A 24558-nucleotide genomic window follows, 5' to 3' on the forward strand; every position below is an offset into this window, starting at 1 on the left:
ATTGCCAGTTAGCGCAGTACACCATCCCAACAGAGTAGTTCAAACACAGACGCTATCACAACAAGTGGAATGGTAAATGTTTGAATGACCATTTCGTGGAACGGGCAAGTCCGTTCTGTTTCTTACTCTTGGGCCTATGCATTGTTTGATAGTTTGTCAGTGTTCAGCCGTGTTTTGTCCGGTTTCGGTGTCATACGTATTTTTTTGCTGGAATATGTTGTGCTGATTAAAACTTATTGACTTACTAAACTTAATGATCGTGCTTCCCGTTTCAAAAAGGAAGTGTTTAAATGAGCGCATCAAAGTGCTGACAATGAAGTAAACGTAGTTGAAATATAAAAACGTGATCCAAATGACTAAACCGGCAGCATTTCCAGCACTGAGATGAAGTCACACAGTTTGTTGTTCATTCATGCGCTTGGCCCACGCCTTTGCATACGTCACCAGCGGACGTTTTGTTGATTGAGATTAACGCATAGCAAAGGGCTGAGCTGTTCTGTGTTGAAGTCGGTATCCTATTGAAAGTAAGTGATATTTGGAAAGCGACCTTTTGACGTAAACCTAGCAATTATATTTGTAACATGATCTTGCGTGAGTGTTACATAAATAACAGTGAGGTATTCTCGGGAGTGACAGAGTTGTCTGGGCTTTTGTCGATAGAACATCGTATGAACTGTCTTTTATTGGGTGTTTATCAAACAAGAAAGATGACTGTGCGAAGAAGTTTTTTTACAATGTTACGTCAACGTAGGGTGCTAGTCAAACATGTTGTTGACGTTGTGTTTTCGCAACATCGTTTCATCGTTCAAACGTGATTTTGACAAAGTGAGTCATATTCAGATGCTTAGCGTGTGTAAGTCTATTTACAAACCGTTTTTCTTTTTGTAGGCACAGCGCATGTACGTAAATTTGTTGGTGATGAAATATATACAAGTAGGAATCGGGTGGGCATAGTTTTGTTGCTTGACGTGCTGTTAAAAATAATGTAACGGCGCTCAGTGTATACTTGCAAGAGGAATGTGTAACGTTGCTTTATTGAAAGCTGACTGTATTCACGCCATAAAGTTATATTCAAAGATATAATGTTCAAATAGCTGCAGGCTAACTTTATGGCGTGTATCAACTGCATGTCTAAGTTTTCAGCAGGTTTGAAAGTTTGTACAGGTGTATTAAGACAGTAGATTTGTGAGGCTACTATAATTCCTGATAAAATGTGATAAATGAGTTGAAAACGCGGCAGGTAAAATACGTGCTGACACTTTATTTGCGATGCTATACCAAGCCATACTTCATACTGTCCGACAGTCAAGACATGATTTGTCTGTTGAACGTACGTGACGTCTTTACGTTGTTGGCAAAGCTAATTTCAGGGTCCACTGCCTTTGCAGGCAGGGGTAAAGAGAAACCGACTTGTGAGGTGATCAACAACGAAGACCAGTTAGACTTGACGTGTATTAGTCGGGCAACTTATCTGCATCGAGTCAAACAACAAAATATTTTTGAAACTGTACTGGATATTCCAAAGTACATCTATTTTGCTGGCTTAATGCATACTGTTACGTGGCGCATTTAAACTTTTGCTTGTTTTGTAGACTAACTTTAGTAGCGCTGTTATTGTGTTTTCCCGGCAAACAGAAGAACATACAAAGAAATGAGAATACCTGCATTGTTGCTCTTCATTCTTATTGCATTCAATGGATGTAAAGGTCAGTAGGTTAGATAAGCGATTCTAACCTTGTTTCAAGGGCCTTTTTTATGAGCCATATTTCGGTTATGTTGTAACTTTTAGTTCAAGAATAGTCGCTGAATTTCCTTAGAAATGGTTTTAGATCGATCTATAGATCATTTACTAAGTGCTAAAATATAAAACATTGTTAGTAAATTAATTTCCGATACTTAAATGTTAATTACCACAATACAAGAACTATAATACATACTTTTTAACTTTAAGATTTTTAAGATTCACATGCCTCTTTATGACCCTAAATAGGAATTTTTATTTCAGAGCATTTGGTACATATTAATCACGTTAAGCCTTTAAACCACACTTTAATCTAATTGAATTGCTATTTAATGCCAAAGGAGCGTAGGAAGTAGGTAGTGATATTCCATTGATAACTGACTCAGCGTAGCGTGTTGTCATACCACAGTATTATACGCATGGGCATCAGGATATTACTTCAACCATGGGCTGTCATCGCGTATATAGCGGTAAGCTAAATAGGTTTGCTATTAGGCGCTGTGCAGACAGTGCATAGCAAAAGTATCTGTAGTCAAATACGACATCTTACATCTATACAGTTGTATTTCACCCAACATTGTTTCCTTTTGTTGAAATAAATCTGTGAATTGAAACACTTGTTTGTCCTGAAACGAGTACGAGTATACCTGCGTTACAAGGATACGAAACATCCTACCGTATTTGTACAACATAAGGATAATGACACCCTTGCAACGTACATCGCATGAATAAAGACTGTCCCTAATGTTTTCATTGATAAAAATATTTTGAACACAATCGATAACATTGTTGACATAGGTAGGGTTACAAATGAGGTTTAAATGGTAAGCCTGCAAAATAAACAGCATGAAGTTTTTCTAATCAATAAACCTCACGGCAATTTGACGCAACTTTTGTTGTCTAAAATTCCCTCCAACTACAAATCTTCGCACTATACTTATGTAATATATTTTTTAACTCAAACATATCCTTTTTAATTATTGTTAGAACTAAAAGCGCTCTTTAGTGAGGTCCATATGGCTTCATGAGGATGTAAACATAACCAATGATTGTCCTCGGGGCATCCGAGTCTTCCTTTCGAATTTTAGGAAACGTTTTAGGAAAGGAACCATGCTGAGGTTTTCGTTTAGGCAGGTTTTGTTTTACCTGCAAACCCACGAGTTCAACCATAGTTTAATGCAACCTGCTGTACCCAACCAGATTGTTTGACCGGTTGTGATTCTGCAGCAACACATACACAGGGCACTTCAGCTCAAACACCATTAATTCGAATCACCTGGACTCGATAACCAATGCTTTCAAATCAGAGAAAAACAACAAAATAAAAAGTTTACCATCCCTTTTGTGGCCCGGGAGCCTGACTACAGGAAAAGACTATTTCTTGAGTCATGGAATATTCACCAACGGGGCAACACAATGAACATCAAAACAGACGTGATGCTTCCAGCGTGCTACAGGCACCTGCTAAAAGATTAGAGGCCAATCTTTTGTTATCGCGCGGTGATTTCGTTGCGTTGTGACGTGCTTGTGTTCCATTCTTTTTTCCTTTGTTCATGCACTGTACTAGTCGCATTCAGTGTTATTTACCCTGATGAAGACGACCTGTATAGGACGTCGAAACGTTGGAATAAAATTACATTTGCCAGAAGAGCTCTTTAAACTTGATACTATGCCTGGCAGCAATAGCTTATAAACCATCCCTTTTGTCGGGATTTAGGAGTTACATTTAGGTAGGCGAGCAATATTTTGACAACATATTGTATTGCAAAATTTCAGCTCAACCTATCGACATTGTGTTTCTGGTGGACAGCACTTCATCAATAACAAATGCTCAGTTTGAAACGTACAGGAATGCTTTTCTAACATTAGCTGATAGTCTTGGAACGGGGTTTGCCTCAAATCTTCTGCAAGTAGCTATTCTTCAGTACGGAAACAACAACATTTTGGGGTAAATAGATTTTATGCATATAAAAATGATTTCTATGGACAGTGATAAATTCCTTGTATTTGAAATTATACCTAAAAAAACAAATTTGCAGCCAAACAATTTCATGCATATCTCATTGACAGCCTTGACTACAACGACAACAGCTTTTACCAGAATCCTACCACTCTTGGAAATTGCTCCACAGTCCAATGCTTCAGGAATGCTGTGACTACTAATATGCCCCATCTTCTGGCAGGAAACACCTTTACTGCAACCGCCATCGAGAGAGCTGTAAAAGTAAGTGACGTTGGCCTGAACAAAATAATAGGTGGAAAACATAAGACATTTAACAATGTGCGCTGTTTAGATCGACTTTGCTAACTCTGCTAACGCTGCAACTTCTACGAAGTTTCTTATCCTCACAACGGATGGTGCTGCAACCGACGCCCACTTATTGGCAACCAGGTTGGTGATCTCTGTCCGGAAATAATTCAAAAACGTTTTAAATTTTAGCGTCCAGTTGCCTAACTTACAGCCGTTCTCAATCATTTTGTCCTGGAGAATTTAGTGGTTTACACTTTTAACTGTTTTCTGTGCGTTTTTTGATGCACGATGGCGCCTACATACATGCGAAACAACTATTGATTGCAAATCAATTAGGTAATTTCTTTTGCTTTTTATGGGACCAAATAAAACCTTGTTTAAAGGACCGGATAAGCACAAATTTTGTCGATCAGATTTCGTTTACTAGTAAAACCTTCTGTTTTGCAAGAAACAAAACTGCGTACTTTTTATCTCTGTAACAGTAATGCTATTTTGCCCAAAGTGGGACTGTTTGTAAAAGCATCAAGCCTGTTTGGGTTTGGGGTGGTTACATGTAGCAACATGCTGTATAACACATGTTTGGTGTGGACAAAGATGTTTATTGATACCGTCCGAAGGTTTGCTCAGGCAGATATGGTAACCCTATTTTATGGCAACTTCCTAGTTCGTTCAAAATTCGTTCACACGTCAATGTTTGATTATTGTTGCATTTTGTTCAATTTGAAAATAACATAGGTATATAGAATCTGTCTTAACTTATTTAAAAACTGGAAATTGGATTGTCTTGGGTTTTGAAGGTAACTCATGCTATTTATACAGTCGTACTTAAGTTAAATATTTAGAACATATCAATACCACAACTATTGTATTTATTTTGACCAGTTACGGCTTCACCAGTAGCGCCAACATCACAGTGTACGCTATCGGAATTGGGTCTGAGGTTGTTCAAAGTGAGCTTCAAACCATTGCCAACAACGGCGTCAGCAACGACAGAGTCACAGTGTTGACCGATTTTTCAACTCTTGGTGAAACCCTAGTAAACATTTCGTCAAGCCTTATACCGGAAGGTAACTAAACTGATATAAAGTACGAAATCAGTTACCTTGTTTCAGTTACAAAGGAAACGCTCCAGCGCTTGGTTTTAACCTTCGTAAACGTTTCTAAAATCAAACCGTTTTACCTCTGGTGTGGTCTACAATTATGACTTTCGGAAAGTTTTTAAAATAGTTAATTGTAACGAAAAGTTAAAAAAAATTTACGCATACAATTGCACAGTAGCAATTTTTTTTAATATTAAAGCGTGAAGAAATTTCACTCTTTTACAAATATGCCAAAAAGGTCTTTATGTTTATTGTGTCTAATGCCCCCCTGCTTTGTTGCTTCGGTACTCTAGGTCAAATTTTTAACTTTGATTTTGCAGCACCAACAACGACACAACAAACAACAACAACAACAACGAGTACTACAACACCATCAACAACAATAACAACAATGACCCAAGTCGGTGCGACGACTCCAACAGCAACAGAAACAGCAACAGCAACAGCAACAGCAACAGCAACAACAGGTTTGTTCAAACTGTAAAATGCGATGAAAATTCTAGTTGTTGGACTTCCTTTATTTTATAGCTAATTACGTTTTTTAAATTCTAAAAAAAGTAACAAAAAACTACAGATCAGTCGAATGGTTTTTATTTTGGGTGGCAGGTGCTGGAACAACGTTGCGACCAAGTTCGTTTCTAATCTTATTGGTCTGTGCTGTTTTGCTTTTTTAACTAGATACTATTGACGATCTTTATTTCATTATTGCACCATTTACCAATTTTGTTATAGTTTTATAGTTTATATATTCCGATTTCCACAAAGTTCAGTTTGTAGACTTTTTGCTTGTGCTTATGTAGTATAACTACACGTATTTACGCTCTCCTGGATCTGTTCAAAAACCAATGCTTACAGCTATGACTGCCGCATATACTGCGCTTTGTTGAAATAACCCGTTCATCGATCTAAGTGTACAGAAGTGTGACTGAAAAACACTCTATAACGTGCACTGGAAATGCTTTTCGATTTTTGTTGGACTTTGTGGTGGTATAAATTGGTGAACGTAGTTGCGAAACACACCGCTAGATCTTGGGAAGATAATGGCGAAACAGCAACCCTCGTGTCTAGCACCACATGTATAGGTGCCGATACCTGCAGGAAAATTGAGCTACGGTATTTGTTACTGCGTTTTTTTAAAACATGTGTATTGAAGTTACCGTACCAATTGGGAAAGATTGGCCCCCGGAAAATTTTATTTCGTGTTGTTTGACGAATATTTAAAACAGGCAATTTCTAACATCTTATAACCAGATGTTGGGCGTCTGTTGAAAACGTACGACTTTCCTATTTTTCATAAAAAGCATTTAATATTCTATACTACATTATCTTATGTTTTACACTTCGAAACCCATGGCATGGTCAACTGTCACATGCGTGCCGTATGTTACCTTTTGAACGATCTTTGATCGCAATGAAATTTTGCTTTAGTTGCGACATTACTAAATTTGTATTGCAGCTGTACACTTCCATATACGGAGACCACGTTGGTCAGACAAAATAATAAATTAAGGGCTTGTTTGCTATTGTTAGTCAAAACGTATTTGTTGACTTAATGATTGTTTTTCTAGTTGTGTGGCAATGTTTTTATATCTCATTTATTTTACGCTCCACTGCGTATTAATGATTGCGCAACTTCGTGATTGCGCAGCTATTAAATCAATTTATTTTCATTTTTGTCCACAAAATAACACAGCAGTTTTTATTTACCTGCTAAAAGATTAGAGGCCAATCTTTTGTTATCGCGCGGTGATTTTGTTGCATTGTGACGTGCTTGTGTTCCATTCTTTTTACCTTTGTTTATGCACTGTACTAGTCGCATTCAGTGTTATTTACCCTGATGAAGACGACCTGTATAGGACGTCGAAACGTCGGAATAAAATTACATTTGCCAGAAGAGCTCTTTAAACTTGATACTATGCCTGGCAGCAATAGCTTATAAACCATCCCTTTTGTCGGGATTTAGGAGTTACATTTAGGTAGGCGAGCAATATTTTGACAACATATTGTATTGCAAAATTTCAGCTCAACCTATCGACATTGTGTTTCTGGTGGACAGCACTTCATCAATAACAAATGCTCAGTTTGAAACGTACAGGAATGCTTTTCTGACATTAGCTGATAGTCTTGGAACGGGGTTTGCCTCAAACCTTCTGCAAGTAGCTATTCTTCAGTACGGAAACAACAACATTTTGGGGTAAATAGATTTTATGCATATAAAAATGATTTCTATGGACAGTGATAAATTCCTTGTATTTGAAATTATATACCTAAAAAAACAAATTTGCAGCCAAACAATTTCATGCATATCTCATTGACAGCCTTGACTACAACGACAACAGCTTTTACCAGAATCCTACCACTCTTGGAAATTGCACCACAGTCCAATGCTTCAGGAATGCTGTGACTACTAATATGCCCCATCTTCTGGCAGGAAACACCTTTACTGCAACCGCCATCGAGAGAGCTGTAAAAGTAAGTGACGTTGGCCTGAACAAAATAATAGGTGGAAAACATAAAGACCTTTAACAATGTGCGCTGTTTAGATCGACTTTGCTAACTCTGCTAACGCTGCAACTTCTACGAAGTTTCTTATCCTCACAACGGATGGTGCTGCAACAGACGCCCACTTATTGCCAACCAGGTTGGTGTTACACTATGACTATACGAGTCGCCTGTATGGTAGGGTTGCCGGATGCCCGGAATTTTCTGGACAAGTCCGGAATTTAGACCTTGTTAAAGCGACCGGATCGCCCCAAAACTTTGTCGATCAGATTTCGCGTGCTTTTTATCTCTGTAACAGTAATGCTATTTTGCCCAAAGTGGGACTGTTTGTAAAAGCATCAAGCCTGTTTGGGTTTGGGGTGGTTACATGTAGCAACATGCTGTATAACACATGTTTGGTGTGGACAAAGATGTTTATTGATACCGTCCGAAGGTTTGCTCAGGCAGATATGGTAACCCTCATGCTATTTATACAGTCGTACTTAAGTTAAATATTTAGAACATATCAATACCACAACTATTGTATTTATTTTGACCAGTTACGGCTTCACCAGTAGCGCCAACATCACAGTGTACGCTATCGGAATTGGGTCTGAGGTTGTTCAAAGTGAGCTTCAAACCATTGCCAACAACGGCGTCAGCAACGACAGAGTCACAGTGTTGACCGATTTTTCAACTCTTGGTGAAACCCTAGTAAACATTTCGTCAAGCCTTATACCGGAAGGTAACTAAACTGATATAAAGTACGAAATCAGTTACCTTGTTTCAGTTACAAAGGAAACGCTCCAGCGCGTGGTTTTAACCTTCGTAAACGTTTCTAAAATCAAACCGTTTTACCTCTGGTGTGGTCTACAATTATGACTTTCGGAAAGTTTTTAAAATAGTTAATTGTAACGAAAAGTTAAAAAAAATTACGCATACAATTGCACAGTAGCAATTTTTTTTAATATTAAAGCGTGAAGAAATTTCACTCTTTCACAAATATGCCAAAAAGGTCTTTATGTTTATTGTGTCTAATGCCCCCCTGCTTTGTTGCTTCGGTACTCTAGGTCAAATTTTTAACTTTGATTTTGCAGCACCAACAACGACACAACAAACAACAACAACAACAACGAGTACTACAACACCATCAACAACAATAACAACAATGACCCAAGTCGGTGCGACGACTCCAACAGCAACAGAAACAGCAACAGCAACAGCAACAGCAACAGCAACAGCAACAGCAACAGCAACAGCAACAACAGGTTTGTTCAAACTGTAAAATGCGATGAAAATTCTAGTTGTTGGACTTCCTTTATTTTATAGCTAATTACGTTTTTTAAATTCTAAAAAAAGTAACAAAAAACTACAGATCAGTCGAATGGTTTTTATTTTGGGTGGCAGGTGCTGGAACAACGTTGCGACCAAGTTCGTTTCTAATCTTATTGGTCTGTGCTGTTTTGCTTTTTTAACTAGATACTATTGACGATCTTTATTTCATTATTGCACCATTTACCAATTTTGTTATAGTTTTATAGTTTATATATTCCGATTTCCACAAAGTTCAGTTTGTAGACTTTTTGCTTGTGCTTATGTAGTATAACTACACGTATTTACGCTCTCCTGGATCTGTTCAAAAACCAATGCTTACAGCTATGACTGCCGCATATACTGCGCTTTGTTGAAATAACCCGTTCATCGATCTAAGTGTACAGAAGTGTGACTGAAAAACACTCTATAACGTGCACTGGAAATGCTTTTCGATTTTTGTTGGACTTTGTGGTGGTATAAATTGGTGAACGTAGTTGCGAAACACACCGCTAGATCTTGGGAAGATAATGGCGAAACAGCAACCCTCGTGTCTAGCACCACATGTATAGGTGCCGATACCTGCAGGAAAATTGAGCTACGGTATTTGTTACTGCGTTTTTTTAAAACATGTGTATTGAAGTTACCGTACCAATTGGGAAAGATTGGCCCCCGGAAAATTTTATTTCGTGTTGTTTGACGAATATTTAAAACAGGCAATTTCTAACATCTTATAACCAGATGTTGGGCGTCTGTTGAAAACGTACGACTTTCCTATTTTTCATAAAAAGCATTTAATATTCTATACTACATTATCTTATGTTTTACACTTCGAAACCCATGGCATGGTCAACTGTCACATGCGTGCCGTATGTTACCTTTTGAACGATCTTTGATCGCAATGAAATTTTGCTTTAGTTGCGACATTACTAAATTTGTATTGCAGCTGTACACTTCCATATACGGAGACCACGTTGGTCAGACAAAATAATAAATTAAGGGCTTGTTTGCTATTGTTAGTCAAAACGTATTTGTTGACTTAATGATTGTTTTTCTAGTTGTGTGGCAATGTTTTTATATCTCATTTATTTTACGCTCCACTGCGTATTAATGATTGCGCAACTTCGTGATTGCGCAGCTATTAAATCAATTTATTTTCATTTTTGTCCACAAAATAACACAGCAGTTTTTATTTACCTGCTAAAAGATTAGAGGCCAATCTTTTGTTATCGCGCGGTGATTTTGTTGCATTGTGACGTGCTTGTGTTCCATTCTTTTTACCTTTGTTTATGCACTGTACTAGTCGCATTCAGTGTTATTTACCCTGATGAAGACGACCTGTATAGGACGTCGAAACGTCGGAATAAAATTACATTTGCCAGAAGAGCTCTTTAAACTTGATACTATGCCTGGCAGCAATAGCTTATAAACCATCCCTTTTGTCGGGATTTAGGAGTTACATTTAGGTAGGCGAGCAATATTTTGACAACATATTGTATTGCAAAATTTCAGCTCAACCTATCGACATTGTGTTTCTGGTGGACAGCACTTCATCAATAACAAATGCTCAGTTTGAAACGTACAGGAATGCTTTTCTGACATTAGCTGATAGTCTTGGAACGGGGTTTGCCTCAAACCTTCTGCAAGTAGCTATTCTTCAGTACGGAAACAACAACATTTTGGGGTAAATAGATTTTATGCATATAAAAATGATTTCTATGGACAGTGATAAATTCCTTGTATTTGAAATTATATACCTAAAAAAACAAATTTGCAGCCAAACAATTTCATGCATATCTCATTGACAGCCTTGACTACAACGACAACAGCTTTTACCAGAATCCTACCACTCTTGGAAATTGCACCACAGTCCAATGCTTCAGGAATGCTGTGACTACTAATATGCCCCATCTTCTGGCAGGAAACACCTTTACTGCAACCGCCATCGAGAGAGCTGTAAAAGTAAGTGACGTTGGCCTGAACAAAATAATAGGTGGAAAACATAAAGACCTTTAACAATGTGCGCTGTTTAGATCGACTTTGCTAACTCTGCTAACGCTGCAACTTCTACGAAGTTTCTTATCCTCACAACGGATGGTGCTGCAACAGACGCCCACTTATTGCCAACCAGGTTGGTGTTACACTATGACTATACGAGTCGCCTGTATGGTAGGGTTGCCGGATGCCCGGAATTTTCTGGACAAGTCCGGAATTTAGACCTTGTTAAAGCGACCGGATCGCCCCAAAACTTTGTCGATCAGATTTCGCGTGCTTTTTATCTCTGTAACAGTAATGCTATTTTGCCCAAAGTGGGACTGTTTGTAAAAGCATCAAGCCTGTTTGGGTTTGGGGTGGTTACATGTAGCAACATGCTGTATAACACATGTTTGGTGTGGACAAAGATGTTTATTGATACCGTCCGAAGGTTTGCTCAGGCAGATATGGTAACCCTCATGCTATTTATACAGTCGTACTTAAGTTAAATATTTAGAACATATCAATACCACAACTATTGTATTTATTTTGACCAGTTACGGCTTCACCAGTAGCGCCAACATCACAGTGTACGCTATCGGAATTGGGTCTGAGGTTGTTCAAAGTGAGCTTCAAACCATTGCCAACAACGGCGTCAGCAACGACAGAGTCACAGTGTTGACCGATTTTTCAACTCTTGGTGAAACCCTAGTAAACATTTCGTCAAGCCTTATACCGGAAGGTAACTAAACTGATATAAAGTACGAAATCAGTTACCTTGTTTCAGTTACAAAGGAAACGCTCCAGCGCGTGGTTTTAACCTTCGTAAACGTTTCTAAAATCAAACCGTTTTACCTCTGGTGTGGTCTACAATTATGACTTTCGGAAAGTTTTTAAAATAGTTAATTGTAACGAAAAGTTAAAAAAAATTACGCATACAATTGCACAGTAGCAATTTTTTTTAATATTAAAGCGTGAAGAAATTTCACTCTTTCACAAATATGCCAAAAAGGTCTTTATGTTTATTGTGTCTAATGCCCCCCTGCTTTGTTGCTTCGGTACTCTAGGTCAAATTTTTAACTTTGATTTTGCAGCACCAACAACGACACAACAAACAACAACAACAACAACGAGTACTACAACACCATCAACAACAATAACAACAATGACCCAAGTCGGTGCGACGACTCCAACAGCAACAGAAACAGCAACAGCAACAGCAACAGCAACAGCAACAGCAACAACAGGTTTGTTCAAACTGTAAAATGCGATGAAAATTCTAGTTGTTGGACTTCCTTTATTTTATAGCTAATTACGTTTTTTAAATTCTAAAAAAAGTAACAAAAAACTACAGATCAGTCGAATGGTTTTTATTTTGGGTGGCAGGTGCTGGAACAACGTTGCGACCAAGTTCGTTTCTAATCTTATTGGTCTGTGCTGTTTTGCTTTTTTAACTAGATACTATTGACGATCTTTATTTCATTATTGCACCATTTACCAATTTTGTTATAGTTTTATAGTTTATATATTCCGATTTCCACAAAGTTCAGTTTGTAGACTTTTTGCTTGTGCTTATGTAGTATAACTACACGTATTTACGCTCTCCTGGATCTGTTCAAAAACCAATGCTTACAGCTATGACTGCCGCATATACTGCGCTTTGTTGAAATAACCCGTTCATCGATCTAAGTGTACAGAAGTGTGACTGAAAAACACTCTATAACGTGCACTGGAAATGCTTTTCGATTTTTGTTGGACTTTGTGGTGGTATAAATTGGTGAACGTAGTTGCGAAACACACCGCTAGATCTTGGGAAGATAATGGCGAAACAGCAACCCTCGTGTCTAGCACCACATGTATAGGTGCCGATACCTGCAGGAAAATTGAGCTACGGTATTTGTTACTGCGTTTTTTTAAAACATGTGTATTGAAGTTACCGTACCAATTGGGAAAGATTGGCCCCCGGAAAATTTTATTTCGTGTTGTTTGACGAATATTTAAAACAGGCAATTTCTAACATCTTATAACCAGATGTTGGGCGTCTGTTGAAAACGTACGACTTTCCTATTTTTCATAAAAAGCATTTAATATTCTATACTACATTATCTTATGTTTTACACTTCGAAACCCATGGCATGGTCAACTGTCACATGCGTGCCGTATGTTACCTTTTGAACGATCTTTGATCGCAATGAAATTTTGCTTTAGTTGCGACATTACTAAATTTGTATTGCAGCTGTACACTTCCATATACGGAGACCACGTTGGTCAGACAAAATAATAAATTAAGGGCTTGTTTGCTATTGTTAGTCAAAACGTATTTGTTGACTTAATGATTGTTTTTCTAGTTGTGTGGCAATGTTTTTATATCTCATTTATTTTACGCTCCACTGCGTATTAATGATTGCGCAACTTCGTGATTGCGCAGCTATTAAATCAATTTATTTTCATTTTTGTCCACAAAATAACACAGCAGTTTTTATTTACCTGCTAAAAGATTAGAGGCCAATCTTTTGTTATCGCGCGGTGATTTTGTTGCATTGTGACGTGCTTGTGTTCCATTCTTTTTACCTTTGTTTATGCACTGTACTAGTCGCATTCAGTGTTATTTACCCTGATGAAGACGACCTGTATAGGACGTCGAAACGTCGGAATAAAATTACATTTGCCAGAAGAGCTCTTTAAACTTGATACTATGCCTGGCAGCAATAGCTTATAAACCATCCCTTTTGTCGGGATTTAGGAGTTACATTTAGGTAGGCGAGCAATATTTTGACAACATATTGTATTGCAAAATTTCAGCTCAACCTATCGACATTGTGTTTCTGGTGGACAGCACTTCATCAATAACAAATGCTCAGTTTGAAACGTACAGGAATGCTTTTCTGACATTAGCTGATAGTCTTGGAACGGGGTTTGCCTCAAACCTTCTGCAAGTAGCTATTCTTCAGTACGGAAACAACAACATTTTGGGGTAAATAGATTTTATGCATATAAAAATGATTTCTATGGACAGTGATAAATTCCTTGTATTTGAAATTATATACCTAAAAAAACAAATTTGCAGCCAAACAATTTCATGCATATCTCATTGACAGCCTTGACTACAACGACAACAGCTTTTACCAGAATCCTACCACTCTTGGAAATTGCACCACAGTCCAATGCTTCAGGAATGCTGTGACTACTAATATGCCCCATCTTCTGGCAGGAAACACCTTTACTGCAACCGCCATCGAGAGAGCTGTAAAAGTAAGTGACGTTGGCCTGAACAAAATAATAGGTGGAAAACATAAAGACCTTTAACAATGTGCGCTGTTTAGATCGACTTTGCTAACTCTGCTAACGCTGCAACTTCTACGAAGTTTCTTATCCTCACAACGGATGGTGCTGCAACAGACGCCCACTTATTGCCAACCAGGTTGGTGTTACACTATGACTATACGAGTCGCCTGTATGGTAGGGTTGCCGGATGCCCGGAATTTTCTGGACAAGTCCGGAATTTAGACCTTGTTAAAGCGACCGGATCGCCCCAAAACTTTGTCGATCAGATTTCGCGTGCTTTTTATCTCTGTAACAGTAATGCTATTTTGCCCAAAGTGGGACTGTTTGTAAAAGCATCAAGCCTGTTTGGGTTTGGGGTGGTTACATGTAGCAACATGCTGTATAACACATGTTTGGTGTGGACAAAGATGTTTATTGATACCGTCCGAAGGTTTGCTCAGGCAGATATGGTAACCCTCATGCTATTTATACAGTCGTACTTAAGTTAAATATTTAGAACATATCAATACCACAACTATTGTATTTATTTTGACCAGTTACGGCTTCACCAGTAGCGCCAACATCACAGTGTACGCTATCGGAATTGGGTCTGAGGTTGTTCAAAGTGAGCTTCAAACCATTGCCAACAACGGCGTCAGCAACGACAGAGTCACAGTGTTGACCGATTTTTCAACTCTTGGTGAAACCCTAGTAAACATTTCGTCAAGCCTTATACCGGAAGGTAACTAAACTGATATAAAGTACGAAATCAGTTACCTTGTTTCAGTTACAAAGGAAACGCTCCAGCGCGTGGTTTTAACCTTCGTAAACGTTTCTAAAATCAAACCGTTTTACCTCTGGTGTGGTCTACAATTATGACTTTCGGAAAGTTTTTAAAATAGTTAATTGTAACGAAAAGTTAAAAAAAATTACGCATACAATTGCACAGTAGCAATTTTTTTTAATATTAAAGCGTGAAGAAATTTCACTCTTTCACAAATATGCCAAAAAGGTCTTTATGTTTATTGTGTCTAATGCCCCCCTGCTTTGTTGCTTCGGTACTCTAGGTCAAATTTTTAACTTTGATTTTGCAGCACCAACAACGACACAACAAACAACAACAACAACAACGAGTACTACAACACCATCAACAACAATAACAACAATGACCCAAGTCGGTGCGACGACTCCAACAGCAACAGAAACAGCAACAGCAACAGCAACAGCAACAGCAACAGCAACAACAGGTTTGTTCAAACTGTAAAATGCGATGAAAATTCTAGTTGTTGGACTTCCTTTATTTTATAGCTAATTACGTTTTTTAAATTCTAAAAAAAGTAACAAAAAACTACAGATCAGTCGAATGGTTTTTATTTTGGGTGGCAGGTGCTGGAACAACGTTGCGACCAAGTTCGTTTCTAATCTTATTGGTCTGTGCTGTTTTGCTTTTTTAACTAGATACTATTGACGATCTTTATTTCATTATTGCACCATTTACCAATTTTGTTATAGTTTTATAGTTTATATATTCCGATTTCCACAAAGTTCAGTTTGTAGACTTTTTGCTTGTGCTTATGTAGTATAACTACACGTATTTACGCTCTCCTGGATCTGTTCAAAAACCAATGCTTACAGCTATGACTGCCGCATATACTGCGCTTTGTTGAAATAACCCGTTCATCGATCTAAGTGTACAGAAGTGTGACTGAAAAACACTCTATAACGTGCACTGGAAATGCTTTTCGATTTTTGTTGGACTTTGTGGTGGTATAAATTGGTGAACGTAGTTGCGAAACACACCGCTAGATCTTGGGAAGATAATGGCGAAACAGCAACCCTCGTGTCTAGCACCACATGTATAGGTGCCGATACCTGCAGGAAAATTGAGCTACGGTATTTGTTACTGCGTTTTTTTAAAACATGTGTATTGAAGTTACCGTACCAATTGGGAAAGATTGGCCCCCGGAAAATTTTATTTCGTGTTGTTTGACGAATATTTAAAACAGGCAATTTCTAACATCTTATAACCAGATGTTGGGCGTCTGTTGAAAACGTACGACTTTCCTATTTTTCATAAAAAGCATTTAATATTCTATACTACATTATCTTATGTTTTACACTTCGAAACCCATGGCATGGTCAACTGTCACATGCGTGCCGTATGTTACCTTTTGAACGATCTTTGATCGCAATGAAATTTTGCTTTAGTTGCGACATTACTAAATTTGTATTGCAGCTGTACACTTCCATATACGGAGACCACGTTGGTCAGACAAAATAATAAATTAAGGGCTTGTTTGCTATTGTTAGTCAAAACGTATTTGTTGACTTAATGATTGTTTTTCTAGTTGTGTGGCAATGTTTTTATATCTCATTTATTTTACGCTCCACTGCGTATTAATGATTGCGCAACTTCGTGATTGCGCAGCTATTAAATCAATTTATTTTCATTTTTGTCCACAAAATAACACAGCAGTTTTTATTTGCTGTATATACAGGGATTAACAGCAATCTACAATTTTCATCTCCCAGTCAAGCACAAAAACATAGATAATTTGCAATTGCAACTTAAATTTTTGTTTGAATACATAAAAATGAAGTTTTAAAAAGCAACACCTCGCTTTTGAAGGGTAAATCTTTGCTCTGCCTTATGACTTTATGGGACCGTCTTTCGTCAGTAGACTATGGTGGATATTCTGCGAAGGATTAGGCAAACAATGGGACAATAATGGTTCCAAAATTTTCGAAGTGAAAAGCGTATTTTCGGCCTTTGTGTTGTCATTATAACCATGCGGCGACTGGATTTAATTCGAGGAATTGAACTAAATGTGCCAGGTTAATACTTGAGTTCTTTGTGTTGATGTTGAAATTCCAGGAAAAGTCAAGGCTCATCCTTTTGGAATCACTCAAGCCCGAACATCAGCCTTTGACTATGATTCCCATTGTTGATTTTGTGAAGCCACGCAAAGATGCGAAACCGTTTAATCGTCGTGATGAAAGTTAATCTTTGGCATTATAAGCTTGAGTTACGTTCAATGCCTGACAAAACGGTTTTACCAAAAGCAATAGACCCAGTTTATAATGCTATCAATCCTTCTATTGTTTTATTGACACACAGTTAGACACATATTTACAAAGACAATGGAAAAGTCTGTGGATTTTACGATTGATTAGTCGAAGTACTGGACGAAATTATGTCAGAACAATGTTTTCTCTAAGCTTTTCTGTTTGTATAACCCAGAGTTGTAAACGGGCCTGAAATTTGAGGCAAAACCCGACCCGAACCTCCATTTTTTTGTTCATTTATAAGAAGCCCGTTTAAGCCCTAAAGTTCGATTGACAAGTCTATACAATTGCAGCGAGGAAAAACCAAGACAACAAACACAATAGACAATTCGTGTTGAAAAGGCGTTTTGGGGATTTTGGCATTAGGTCAGATCCAGCAACTGTAACTACTTAGCTGGTTAAATTTATTCAAAAAAATACTGAACCAGAGTGTAAAGTCAGGCCCGAATTTAGGCTGTTTTTTTAGGAAAGCTGAACCCGAACCCGGCTCCAAAAGCGGCCAACTGATACAAATCATCCGACGTTTTGACGTTTTATGAGGCGTCTTTCCCAGGAAATATGCCTGACAACAACACTCTATTCATTAGGTTTTTCTTGTCTCTTCAAACATAAAATGCAGACGACTGATAGACACAAACAATTTGACGGAAATGTCAATTGGTCGTATTGTGCCACAACTTTCCGCTATATGTGGCGTAGCCAATGATGCATATCTCCACGGATGCTTTCATGGTATTCAACGTTTCTATTAATAACCGTATATATTCGCCTTGGAAAAGTATGTTAAGGTATACAAGGGCAATGCCATAATACTACATTGCAGGACTTTGTAACGAACGAATGTGCCCTTCGTTATTTTTAAATTCGTTTCCCTGTCAACACACAATTTATAGGAAGTAAACAACCTTGAATAATGGGTTTGAGGCAAATCCTTTGAGTTATTTTTGAAAACATGTTTTATTTTTTATGCAACTAAAAATTAGTTACGGCTTAATGGCACAGTTGTGGTAAACAGAGCCCCACCCCAACACTCGTCGCTATCATTTGCATCTCTTTGGAGATTCTGACATTCTAACCCATTCTATTTTTGTGGCCGTTGTCTTGCTTGACTGCAAACGCGTTCGAGAAATTTACCCTGCAAACCCAATGTCTCGTAGTGTTTGTTTCGCGGTCGAATGCAATCGACCTTTCGGTAAAATGCGGCGTTGTGCATTTTCGCACCAATCGTATAAGGTTATGATGTGTTTCCGTTATATATTTTTTAGTTTAAGAGACTAAGTGTTTTCAAGCATAGTTGTTTTAGTTGATAGATTGCTTTTAAATACTTTGTTTAGAACACTTGTTCTTTAACATTCTTGTAGGTCTGCTCGTATTTTTGACGCAATTACATTTTCAATTTGTTTTACCACATTGAAAGCGAAAAAATAGTCGTGTGGTTGTTAAAACAATCGATTTTACTAAATCTTTTAAATTCGAAATCCTAGTGTTGAGAAACATTATTCAGAGACAAAAATGGACAGAACCATAGGACTAGACCCAAAATGTAAACACCTAAATTTTTGTCGATGCAAGTATTGCAAAAAACTCAACTTTTAACGACCAAATTTAACGAAGTACAAGCCACAAGCATTGACCTGAACGCTATGTATTGTTGGGCCAAACAAAAGGAAGTGCCATTTGAGGGAGCTTATACGTCGCATATATGATGAGTAACATTAAAATTTTGAGATTCAACTCTTTAGTTTAGTTCCACCCTTTTTATTTTGATTCACTATTTTACAAGCCACCTGCAAGTTTGGTATTCTTGAATGGTTGATTGCACAGACGAGCCGGCCCACAATAGTCTGAAATCTGAGCAGTAACTCAATTATCATGAAAGAAAATATGTAGACGAGTGCGTCACGCGATCACTGACGTCAGTGGTGGGTTGAGTACCGCTCGATCTCGACTGCACTGCCTAAAAGAGATTGACCTTACTTGCTGCCTAAAAGAGATTGATGACAAATGGAACCCGTAAAACAGTATGCTTTTGCGAATCGTTTTTAAAACTTATTATTTGGCAAGCGAAACATGCTGATGTTTTTGAAAAACTAAATGGCTTCACAATCCTTAAACCTCGCTAAATGGCTTCACAATCCTTAAACGTGTATGAATATAGTTTACAATGTAGTTAAGTACAGTTTTTATTCTTGTTTTCCTTGAGTTAGCAATTATCACATCTATAGGCAAATAATGCAAGTGTGTACAAATAGAAAAAAAAACTTGTCACCGTTTTAAACATACATACCAAATGATCATTAAACCTATATAATTTGCTTACAAAAATATTTGTAACTCATCGCCCTTTTCATGGATTTTGCAACTGCCTGAAACTTGGCCTGATTAGGTCAAGTTTAACCACATTATTACATGTCAAAATTCTGTCAAATTTTCTGAAGGCGTTTAACTTGTACGCACCAAATCGTGTCCGCGAGAGATTTTATTGTTAGACTACATCACTACGATTTCCCGTCCGTTGTAAAATCGTCGTTTGTATACACAACACGTTCGTATCGATTTCAGCTTTGTGAGCATTAAAAACATTTTAAAACAACACTCATTTTATCGAAGGTGGTTGGAGAGAAAGCAATATAAGGTAGTGGAAAGGCAGCGAAAAACGGACCGCAAATGTTATACTTGACTTTTTCATTAGAGAAATTGAACAGATCAACTTATCAACCTATATATATGTGAAAATGTTTATGTCACATTAAACAGTATGAGTTTAGTAGGTGCCTGCCAAGCAATGAGGTATACTGTAAAACACTCGTAAATTTTACTGGTCATGATACGTTTAAATTTTATGAAAGACATGTAAAAAATAATAACAAGGGAATGCACATATATACTTGCGCATAAAATAAAAAGGTGACAAAAAAGTTTTTCACAGTAAATATTTTAACTGTGATATTATTCTCGCAAAATGCTATTTCATCACAAGTGCGTCATCGTGTAAACTTTAACGTATGGAACCACGGGAATTTCCTGGTACGTTTAGGGTTCACTGAGTCAAGGTAAAAAACATTTGACAAACTGACTCACGTTGCGCACCAATTCCTTTGTCTACGTACTTGGGGCTGTGACATTTACACCCAATCTATTTTCGCCCCGTTTTCTCGCTTGACTAAGGGTGCGTTTTCTTTCAACATCTGTGTGTTTTTAAGCTCATAGGGCAGCGATTGTGACCACGGGAGGTCATGTTCTAACTACTGCCTCTTACCGATGTTTAGGCTTATTGTGTTTATTTCAGTTACAGGTTGTCTTGATTTAAATGAACTAATAAACAAATATGTCAAGGATTTTGTTGTGGATTGTTTCGACTTTGGTAGTTTTTCATGCCTCTTATGCCTCAGGTAAGGCGCTGTTAAAAGTAGGTGGCATAAACAGACTGTGCATCTCTGTGTTTGGTTGCGGCACAGTTTTTGCAAATTAAACATAAGCATTCGCTTCTGATAAAACTTTTTAACGGTTTGTTTCCAACTTGTTTGGATAACACAGCCGCTCGTAATCGGTTATCAATTCCACATGAAAGCATAGCCATTAAATTGATCTTGTGCATCACCAAGCGTAAGCGCGTACCAAAATTAATAAAAAATAACTGCACCAACTTCCTTATAGGTCCTTATAGGTTAACTTTTTTAGTGGTAATTGCAAGTTATAAACCAACAACACATTTATTTTGATGTAGTTTACTGCTTTATCTTCATTTTGAAATTAACTCAAGCAGATATAAGTTATATATAGAAAATGTTTCGTATCCCACCATTTTCTTATCTCGCGTAAAGACTGTTGCTTTCCACGCGGCGGGTTTTCAAGTTTAGGTGTTACCTGCGTAACATCTTAAACGCTGCCACGAAATTTAAGTGTAACGTACTGTAGCGAAGGTGCAAATAATGACTTAAGCTACGTCTTCATCGACAGGTAATATAGTAATACATCTGAGAAATAATAATATGGCATTATTTTTATTCATTTTTTAACGTATAACAGCCGATCTACAGCCTCGTTTCCATTTTTAATCATAAACTTGATCAAAACCTTTGATACGTTTCCATAAAAACGCTATTCCAGCAATTTGGTAACATTTACACAAAATATGTAAAAGAATTAGTGCGGAGACAAGTAAAGTATGTGCAGAAACAATTAAGCTCATTGTTTTAGTTACGTTGTGTTATTTTATTGCTTTGTTTCTTGCTTTGTTAAGGGCCGGTGTACAGAAAGTATCTCCATAAACTTGTTTCGTTTTTGTTTTCAGAAAATGTCACCACACCGATCGCAACAGCACCAGGTAATGTTATCTTTGCGAAAATACACAAATGTCGAAAGCTTAAAACATTTTTTTTCTTCTTATTTTGCAAATGAGTTGCCGACAGTAACTTCTGCTTTTTTACATATTATCAAGTTGCACCTATAACGATGACATACATCACAGCTGTGTATTTTAAATATTTGTTTTAAAGCATTTGGGCAATTATCATAACATAGAGTTAAAGTTTTTTTTTTCCAAATCAATGCGCAAATTACCACCCTTCTTCGTTTTATAGCAGAGATTTCTTCCACTTACCCACCAACAAGACCAGGTAAGTCCATTTTGAAAATATTTTCTGAAATGTTAAAGAAGCATCATGCCGTACTAAACGTTAAACAAAGTTGTGGCACTAATAACGCTTGGCGCTTCTACCGCAACTAAGTCTAACAATTTTTTTAGGACTTTTTCTAAATTGCTATATTTTCTTCGATCTGTTCCAGGTCCTACTACCGTTCTACCTATTACTACCGTTCCACCAACTGCAGTACCAGCAGGTAACAAACATTTCTAAAGTATTTTTCAATAAATTAAAAGCAGGACCATGTAAACAAAGTTGTGTTCCATTCAGTTGCCGCTTCTTTTTTATCCAGGTTTAAAACATTAAAAACACATATTTATTACAGAAATAAATGACAAGCAATAACATATTCATTACAGAAATGTTTTTTTTTTACTTTCGTACATGGCACGAGCAAAAAGACATCTATATATATATATTTATATATAAGATATATTCTATTGTAATCGTCAGGTGTCGAAACGTTGTGATGTTTTAGACACAAATACTGGCTTGTACCTTTTTGCTTAGACCAGTGGACATTTTCAATGGGCCACAGAGCCATTTGAACAGATTCTACTGTTTTGTTATACTATAAATATTATGCGCTTTGTTTTGAAAAACATAATATTTGCAATACAATAATTATTTAGCAAGAAAGGTCATTGCTTCCTGTGATATTTGCTGTGTTCTGTCATCAACAGAGCCGAGAATTCTGAATCTTGTAGGCAAATTTCAGGAGCATGTATTTCATTAAAAATAAATTGATAACACCATTTCGCCTGCTGATGCGTTAAATTTTCATAGAAATTGTTTTTGCCCAAATTTACAGCACGTGTTGAGCCACGAATCGCTATTAAATAGACATTCGGGCCACGGACCAAAAAAGTTTGGGAACCCCTGGCTTAGAGTATGGAACTGTGCATTGTTTACGTAAGTGTATAGCATGATTTTTTTGCTGTGTTATAGACAATTCCAGCAGACCGACCAACACTTCACCAACTTTTCCACCACCCCCCGGTATACATGTTGCATAAAATCTTTCGTTGTCGAAACGTTGCGATGTTTTACACACAAATATTGGCTTGTACCTTTTAGCTCATATACGGAACCGTGCATTATATACCTAATTATAGAGCATGCTGTTTTGTGTTATAGGCAATACCAGCAGACCGACCAACTCATCATCAACGTTTCCACCACCGCCTGGTACATGTTGCATAAAATGCTGTTTTAAAGTAGTAAATATTTGCTTCCCGGTGTAAAAAATCTCAAGCCTACTAATCTGTTTTCCATAACTTCGGGAATAGTTACACACGCGTTCCTACATAACATACTGTTGCATTATGCGTAGAAAACGATTTTGTACTGTAAATGAAAAGGTGAAATAGGTTTTTAATCGTGAGGTGTTTTTATTGTAGGAAACTTTACTGTTCGTCCGACCAACACTACCTCTACTTCCACATTTAGTCCAGGTACAAAATTTTTCCTGACCACTTTAATATTTATTGTTAAACAATCTGTAGATGTATACGCATTTCTGCATTAACTTATTACGGATGAGATATGACTTGGTAAACGTTCTTGGTTTATGCACAGTCTGCAAAACTATTTGTACCAAATAAGGTACAAGTCGGAAAAAATTAACCTGCAAAAAATAAATTTGAATTTTAGGAAACTTTACTTTTCGCCCAACAAACTTCACATTTACGACTCCACCACCGTCAACTGGTGCACCAGGTACGTTTCAATTTACTCAAACACTGCAATTACCACTTAAATCACTGCGACGTGTAAACTCCAGTGCGTTTTTAATCACACAATACATATCACTTCTAATTTACCTGCAATGCTTTAAACTTATTCTGTTGTAGGAGATTTTTGCACACGACAACAGTCCGCTTACCTGCGTCAGTTGAGACAGTACAGGACCATGCTTGTCGACTGGGACGGCTCTATTCAGAATTGCCTTGCCTGCGACAAACGCACTTGCTTGGCTGAGTACGAGCGTCAGCCCTTTACCGCCTACCTGTACAGGCTTGAGGCCTGGTTCATCTACTTCGACCAGTGGAAGCGTGAATATGAAAGTTTTGTGTACAGCCAGCAGGGTGGGTGGTCAAACGACTGCGCTCTTCGCGTAAGGCGCCAGTATTTAGAGTTCGTGTGTCTATGGAAAAGCAAGCTTGATCTGTGGAAATATGCATACAAGCAGTGGGTGGACTGTGGTAAATACTAAAAAAGCTGAAATTAACAACAAACCTGACATTTTTATTGTACGTTTTCGGCGTAGTTCCATCAGTTGATTTTAAATTGTACATTTTTCTTCAAAGTATGTCATACAGTTTGCAATTAAATTGTACATTTTTCTTCAAAGTATCTTGTACAGTTTGCAATAACTAACCAAAGTGTTCTTGGATTATTTTTTTTGCATTTTTTTACGCACATTGACGACATTTTGTTGAGTGAAGTGAGCGTTCTAATATGCAGACAACCAAGAAACTGTATATGTTTGTTTAAAATGAATTTCATTTTTGAACGGTTTTTTACGCAGTTGCCGAAATTAACTAACATATAACTTTTGGTCGAAGAAACCATTTTTTTTAAAGCTAGCTGGCCGGGACATGGTGCAGTTTTGCTTCAAAACGGCAATCGCTCAACTGTAACGCATCACGTGCAGATGAAATGGGCATGTCAAAAGCTATTTTTTTGCACTGAAACATAAGACGTGACAATAGATGGTGTAGC

The 24558-nt window shown here is 37.4% G+C and overlaps 1 protein-coding gene across 2 annotated transcripts; it reads left to right on the plus strand.

Annotated features, from left to right (window-relative positions):
* Positions 1-498: 498 nt before the first annotated feature.
* On the plus strand, positions 499-19780 carry LOC145223130 (uncharacterized). 2 transcript variants are annotated; one of them, XM_080089473.1, is made up of 22 exons: positions 499-1706; positions 3518-3689; positions 3812-3965; positions 4036-4133; positions 4875-5059; positions 5413-5559; positions 7115-7286; positions 7411-7564; positions 7636-7733; positions 8134-8318; positions 8671-8841; positions 10397-10568; positions 10693-10846; positions 10918-11015; positions 11416-11600; positions 11953-12105; positions 13661-13832; positions 13957-14110; positions 14182-14279; positions 14680-14864; positions 15217-15369; positions 17655-19780. In XM_080089473.1, exons 1-22 carry the CDS (start codon positions 1652-1654, stop codon positions 17693-17695), a joined length of 3156 nt encoding a protein of 1051 aa, XP_079945599.1. In that variant the 5' UTR covers positions 499-1651; the 3' UTR covers positions 17696-19780. The 2 variants fall into 2 exon arrangements, with proteins under 2 accessions (XP_079945599.1, XP_079945598.1); XM_080089472.1 differs by lacking the exon at positions 17655-19780 and adding an exon at positions 15509-16572.
* Positions 19781-24558: the final 4778 nt, after the last annotated feature.

Source organism: Phallusia mammillata, chromosome 4 (assembly GCF_965637545.1).
Source record: "Phallusia mammillata chromosome 4, kaPhaMamm4.hap1.1, whole genome shotgun sequence".
Taxonomy (NCBI): Eukaryota; Metazoa; Chordata; class Ascidiacea; order Phlebobranchia; family Ascidiidae; genus Phallusia; species Phallusia mammillata.

Coding starts and splice junctions, on each gene's coding strand:
- LOC145223130 (XM_080089472.1), top strand. CDS start 1,652: ATGAGAATACCTGCATTGTTGCTCTTCATTCTTATTGCATTCAATGGA. Junction 12,106..13,660: donor AACAGCAACAGCAACAACAG/GTTTGTTCAAAC, acceptor GCAAAATTTCAG/CTCAACCTATCGACATTGTG. Junction 15,370..15,508: donor AACAGCAACAGCAACAACAG/GTTTGTTCAAAC, acceptor TTTGGGTGGCAG/GTGCTGGAACAACGTTGCGA.